This window comes from Fundulus heteroclitus, chromosome 3 (genome assembly GCF_011125445.2).
Source record: "Fundulus heteroclitus isolate FHET01 chromosome 3, MU-UCD_Fhet_4.1, whole genome shotgun sequence".
NCBI lineage: Eukaryota > Metazoa > Chordata > Actinopteri > Cyprinodontiformes > Fundulidae > Fundulus > Fundulus heteroclitus.
The window spans coordinates 18,065,873-18,072,809 of NC_046363.1; the positions used below are offsets into that span (position 1 = coordinate 18,065,873).

General features: G+C 43.3%; 1 protein-coding gene across 1 annotated transcript; it reads left to right on the forward strand.

Moving 5' to 3' along the window:
- The first annotated feature begins 2,408 nt into the window (after positions 1–2,408).
- On the forward strand, positions 2,409–6,360 carry gpatch3 (G patch domain containing 3). Its single transcript, XM_012852357.3, has 7 exons — positions 2,409–2,885; positions 4,166–4,623; positions 4,734–4,908; positions 5,500–5,559; positions 5,677–5,798; positions 5,877–6,004; positions 6,099–6,360. Exons 1-7 carry the CDS (start codon positions 2,465–2,467, stop codon positions 6,280–6,282), a joined length of 1,548 nt encoding a protein of 515 aa, XP_012707811.2. The 5' UTR covers positions 2,409–2,464; the 3' UTR covers positions 6,283–6,360.
- The last annotated feature ends 577 nt before the right edge of the window (positions 6,361–6,937 follow it).

Genomic DNA, 6,937 nt, shown 5'->3' on the forward strand with positions numbered 1-6,937 from the left:
TTGTTATCAGCCAGGAAAAGCCTCACAGGTGCCTCTCTACGAATTACAGAAATCATTTATAATTCTAAAAAATATATATTTTAAGGTATTCCCATTGGAACATGTATAAGAAAGAACGCAGATATCCGAGAGACATTAGAGCGTCTTTTTTTAATCACTAAGATCGAAGTGCACTGCAGATATCTACACTTAGATCAGTCAAAACAATATTTCTTTTTATTCTCAGACGTTTAAATATCTTACTTGTAATTCTTACTAGAACAAATACCAAAAACTTCCCTATTCAGGTGTTCCTTTCAAATACATTTCTTCCCTCCTTTGTAGAATAGATTGTTGATATTTGAATCTCAATTGTTTCACCGTTTCAGCGATCTAGTCATATTGTTATTCTTCATTATGTTTATTTTATGTACAAATTTTTTTAAAATAATAACAAATAATACATTATAGTCCTATTTGTTTTTTACAAGTCATGAGGGTTAGCCTATAGTTATATGTAAATGACTAGTTTAGAAGCTGTTACAATAATCAGTGAATGGAATAATGACTAGCAATTGCAATTGTATAGATATTTTTGACATGTACCTGAGCTTTAAAGGAATAGGTTCAATAACCCTTTCAACTATTTACAGCTAAATATTAGATATCTGAATTTATCCATGTAAAAACAATTTCCCGTATTCACAATGTTCATTCTAGATAGGAACATTTTACTGGTGAATATCCAAGAAAGAAAACTACAAATGAGTGGAAAAAGTGACAACCTTCATCCAACGATCTTGGAGATACCTGTAATGTAAGAAGAAGATCCTGATAGATGTCCTAAGCCCCCATTCCAGAAGAGAGAATGTAGCTGGAAAGTCCTTCTGGATTTCTACTCTGTAGACTATAAATATATGGACCTTATAAACCTTAAAAATGTGAGTAAATGATGGTGTCACTTGTTAGGCAATCATTAATATCACCATAAAGTAGTAGGAGACACTGTACCTTAGAAACAGTACAACATACCTCCTTTAGAAATTTTCTTACATTACAACCTCAAACTTCCATAGATTCTAGTTGGGATTTTACGTGATACGCCAATACGTCACACCTACCTGTTAAGTGGAAGAAACATAACACAGTGTACACGTTTTTTATTTTATTTGTATAAATAATATGAAAACTATGCTACTCATATATATCTAGCCTCTTTTAATCTAACATCCCTAAATGAAATCAACTTCAGAAGTAGCCAAGAGGCCTACTGCAGTTGCTGCAGAGATACACAGCTCATGTGGCAAATCTGTTGACAGGGCAATTATTAGTTGTACTTTCTACAAACCTGTCCTTTATGAAATAGTGACAAGAAGGAAGTCCCTGTTAAAAGAATGCCATATAAAATTCAGCTTAAATTTGCCATGGGCCACGTAGGGGACAATGCAGGCATACAGAACGAGGTGCTTTGTTCAAATTACACCAAAGCTGAAATGTTTGGTTTACATTCTAAAGGCTACATGTGGCAGAAAACTAACACTGCACATTACCCTGAATGCACCATCCAAATGATGACACAGGGCGGTGGCAGGATCATGCTGTGGGGGAATGGGATATAGGGAGGCCCATCAGAGTTAAATACAGGACAGCCCTGAATACCTGTGCAAATTCTCAGTTATCTGGGTTATCGCAACAGCAAACAGGCTTAAATCGGACCCAACCAGACTTTCGCTCAGTTCTTTCTGCAAATGTTTTGACTGCTATCCAGGAATCTTTGTCAATTCTGGTGGTTCGCACTTCAGCCACCTGCAGTTGGTGCACATGGAGGCCCGTATCCTGCAAAAACAGGACGGGCCTCCATGCCCTTTAAAAACAGTAGCGCACCACCTACAGGTTGCTATCCTATCCAGGAGAAAGACTCCTGGATAGGTGTCGAAAACGTTTTCAGAAAGAACTGAGCAAAAGTCCGGTGAGTCAGATTTAAGCCCGTTTGCCAACAGCCCTGATGGAAATCTTTTAGTGCCAAAAAAAGATGGGTGAGAGCAGATCAACGACTTTTGGTGACGAGGTTGGTTAAGATCAAAACACCTGCATGCGTCAGAATGGTCCGGCCAAAGATAAAATGTTGCAAGACATAAAATGTACTTTTCACATAAGCTCTCCATCCAGGCTGGCTGACCCTGAGCTGTTTTGCTAATAAGAATGGGCAGAAATGTCTCTTGATCTCCAAAGGAGGAAGAGCCATAGCTCAAATACTTGCAGCTCTAACCACAGTGATTCATAGTTCTAATAAGTGGTGACACGCCACATTTCCCAGATTTGTATTAGTGAATTTTTTTCTTGGAAAACCCCTACGTCAATTTTATTATTTGTCACAACAGCTTGCCATACAGGCGCTTCCATTCACCGCCGCTAGGTGGCATGCGCGGAGCCGCTACTGTAGCGGAAGTGACGTTCCCGTCTCCGCTGGCCAACGTAAACAATCATGGCGGACTGTGAAGCGGAGCGTCCCGTGTACCTAGTTATCGGGAACATTCCCGCGGCCTTCCACTCGGCGGACCTGAGGAACTTCTTCAGCCAGTTCATAGAGAGCGGCGGCTTCCTCTGCTTCCACTACCGACACCGACCCGAGGTCCGGAGACAACCCGAGGGCTCCGCCGAACCCCCGCTGGGCGAAGACGGACGGGCCGCCGGCCCCGCTTCCCCGGCGGAACCCGGCGACTCGGCGCGGGCCAGCTGCGCGTTGAAGACGGCGGGGAAGACGTGCTGCTGCGTGGTCTCGGTCCACGCTGAGCACGCCGACAGGTTCGTCCGGATGTACGCGGGGAACCACTGGGTGGACTCGAAGGGCAGCTGGCTGGCCCGACGCTGCGTCATCAGGAGAATAAGGGTCTCGCGTGACGAAGGTTAGTGGGTGACGTCATGTTATGGGCCTGCGTGAAGCTGAGTGGCTGGTGCTGTTATGACAGGAAATAGGCATTAAACTCCTAAAACAGTAAATGAATTACGTGATAATCTCACAGCAGGTGTTACAGGGAAAGCAATAATTTATATAATTCTGGATAAGCAAGGTTCCCTATTTATATGTCTAACAGACTGAAGAAAAAAATACATTCTAGATACTAGGTGTTTGTCCATTGTATTGGACAATTTTGGTTTTCAGTTACATTTTATAACAAGGGCCATTTCACTGCTTTCTCTTCTTGCCCTAATCCAGAGGTCTGGGGCCCCTGGGATGGTGACAATTTCAGGAATGGTAGAAAATGTGGTTTGCCAACTCGGCAGGTTGACGCAGATATACCCGGGAGAGGAAAAATATACAAAAGAAAATCTTCTTAAAATGGCAAATGTAAGGTGCATAGACACAAATGACTCCTTGACCACGTTTTGTTCCTTTTCGTTGAATTTGATAGTGAAAAAAATATAACGTTGCAGTGGCCTTCACTGACAACCAGACTTGGGCGCGACCGTTTATTAAATTTAGCTACATTGAGCAAGAATGAGCGATATATCCGGTTCCAACTTCACTTTTTTTTATTTATTTATTTTTTTTTAGATAGCAAAACATTGGTATTGCTGTTCTTTAGTTTTTTTTGGATTTGGATTGTACAAACAAAATAAAGCAAGCACAGATCACACACCAGGATTTAGAGAATCTGTACTGATATATTAACAGCAAAATAAAGTGCATTTGGTTCAATGCATTTAACGTATCACAGAAACCACAAATGTGGCCAAACCTCTGATTTTTAGGGACGAAACGCTTCTAAAATCCTGTCGGCCGTCTCACTTACACTTCCTCGCTGTGAGTAGTAATGGCGCGCCGTAATAACGCTATTGAATGATATTGAAAGCCAGAATATCGATATTAGATCATTTTTAAAAACATAGATATTAATCTTTGTATCGATTTTTATGCACAGTCCTATAAGTGAAGCTAACTTGAACTCCGTGGTGTTTTATGTGCTGCAGCCCTTACAGATGATTACCCTCATCTTGGGAAAAAGTTTTTCACTAAAATTCCCGACATGTTAGAAAAACGGGGCAAAAACTGTTCAGAACGATCAAAGGGTTTAAGGCTGGAAGAATGTAGACTTAGGAAATGGGAAGTTTGTAGGAAAAAGCGGCTGCTAGCAACACCATGTGTCTGGAGAAGTCTGCCCAACATGCTCTTTGTCCTTTTCAGATGAAGGCTCCTTCCCTTACAAAACCAAGCAGGAGCAGCGGCACCGCGTCTCCCTCACTGAGCACTTCACCCAGGCCGACCTGCACAGCCTGCCGGAGCTCAACCCGCCCGCTCTCATGCAGAGCGGCAACGTGGGCACGCCCATCAAAGTCTTCCTCCAGCTCATCCAGTCCTGTCGCCTGCCTCCGCGCCTCATCCGGAAGCTGGGCCTCACTTTCCCCAAGACCGGCTCCTGCCGTCGCTACGGAAACGTACCCTTCCAGTACCGCAACACGCGCGTCCTTCCTGCCACAGAGGAGACCGTGTTAACAGCCGCCGGGCACGAGATCTCAGGGCCGGGCTCCTTCGCCGCTCCTACCCTATGGCCGAGGCCGCCGGCTGCTGATGCCCCCGCGGCGGAGGCTGGCGATGCGCAGAGCGACGCGGAACGGGAGGATGTGCAGTCAGAGGCGGACGACGTAGGTTTGATCGCCGTCGAGCATCTTGAAGCCGTCGCGTTTGCTGGCGTACGTGACCGCCTGCCAGCTTTTCGTGTGGGTTTATAAATGATGCGTGTGCCCGGTTGCAGGACGACGACTGGTGTGAAGAGTGGGAACGCCACGAGGCGCTGCACGATGACGTGACGAGCCAGGAGCGAAGCAAGGAGAGGCTATATGAGGAGGAGATCGAGCTGAAGTGGGAAAAAGGAGGTTCTGGTCTGGTTTTCTACACCGACGCTCAGTACTGGCAGGAGGAAGAGGGAGGTAAGACCGGACAACGCCGGACGTCTTGATTTCTTGGCATGTTCTTAGAAACAGGAAGCACACGGTGTCTTGCTACAGTATTCATACCGCCTACACTTTTTTACGTTCTGTCACGTTAACAACCGTTTTATGAGGTGCAACAAAGCAATATAATGTGCAATGGTAAGAGAACAACAGCACAGCACCAACTACAGGGCTTTACGTGAAATAATATTCAGTCCAGACCTAAATCCTATCCGGACTCCGTGGCGAGACATAAAAGCTGTCGTTCACAGACACTCTGCGTCCAGTCGGACCAGACTTTGCTCTGTTTTCCAAAGAAGAGTGTATTTACAGGTGTAAATGCACCAAAAAGTGGTCTATACCACTTTTTTGCTTTAGAAATCTTGAATCCTTTTTTGTTGGTCAGTTACCTAAAATCCCATTAATGAAGATAAAGTTTCCGTGGTTGTAGTGTGACTCGTTTACTAACGCTAGAAGCTTTATAACATAAAATGTATGTTGATAGACTTTGCTTCCTTACAACAGGAGGAAAAATGTGTGCTTTTACCTCTACTTGCCTTTTAAAATAATCTGAATGTGCTCTTGTAGATTTTGATGAGCAAACGGCAGACGACTGGGATGTTGACATGAGCGTTTACTACGATAAAGGTACTGAAGTCATTTTTACACTCTTATTATCATTTGATTCAGTGATGAAATAAAAAAAAAAAACTGTTTATCTTCCTCCTGATAGTCACTTTTACTTTTACACCCTTCCTTTGACAGATGGAGGCGACATGGACGCTCGCGACTACATAAAAATGCGCCTTGAAAAGAGGCTGAGGGATGGCACTGAAGACGCATCAGGCCACAATCAGGCTATCGGCAGCTTTGAGAGGTTCACTAAAGTAAGCAGGTTTCTGCGGCTCATGTGTTCCTGTGCTATCGTTAGGGAATATTCCTCACGTTTCATTTTACGCGATCAGGGCTTTGGCCGACGCGTGATGGAGAAGCAGGGCTGGAGGGACGGCGAAGGGCTGGGAAGCAGCCAGGTTGGGATTCCTGAAGCGCTGGAGAACGACGGCCAACATCCACGCTGCAAAAGAGGCTTTGGGTCCGTGTGGAAAAGACTGACGAGATTGAATGTAGATTTTGTCTTTTTAATGGAAGAAATTCTATTCCAACGCTGATGTGTTTGTTTTCTACAGGTATCATGGAGAAAGGCTGGTGCTACATCCTGTAAAGAAGGCCAGAACAGATTTTCTTATCAGCACCGTGTACGATAAACCCAAAGACATAGATAAAGGTGACACCTTACTGAGACGCCAACCCAGCACCAGCATGAAGTACAGAGGCTGGCAGCCAGGTGGCAGCATTGGACCAAAAAGATGACATCCTGCTCCATCCGCAAAACATCTACCTCCGTTTTATTTATTGAATTTTGGTATTAAAACTTTTGAAATCATTTAATTTTCTGTCCGTATTTTACTTTATATGCTTCATTGTGATCACAAAATAAGAGCTAAATAACGCAAATGTTTTCAAAAGAAATACTGGCTCAAATCCTGATCTTAGATTGCGAGACCCAAAGGAATTTGAGTTTTTTTTCAACTGAGCCTAAATAATTTGCAAAACTGGGTGGCCATCTTTTAATGAAGCAAAAGCTAACCCCAAAAAAACCAAACCTGTTTTAGCTTTGGATCTACAGTGATGTATGCCTTCCTTTCCTACAGAGAAACTATTTTGTTTAATTAAAATGACCATATTTTGTAGAGCAGGTAAAAAACAATATCACAACATAACATTTTTTTATCTCATTTTTGTGTCCGTGCAGTACTTAATGGATAGACAATCCAATGAAGATTATTATTGACATTAGCTTCAAAATATTGATGTATTTTTTTACTTGGTTTTTAATTGGTTGTTTATGCATTTTGGCGGAAACTTTTATCCAAAGCAACAATAGAGATATAAGAATGCAAAGTTAACATGGAAGGAAGACCACTGGTGAGGTGCTGTCAGAGGAGCAGGCATAGAGGGAATAGAA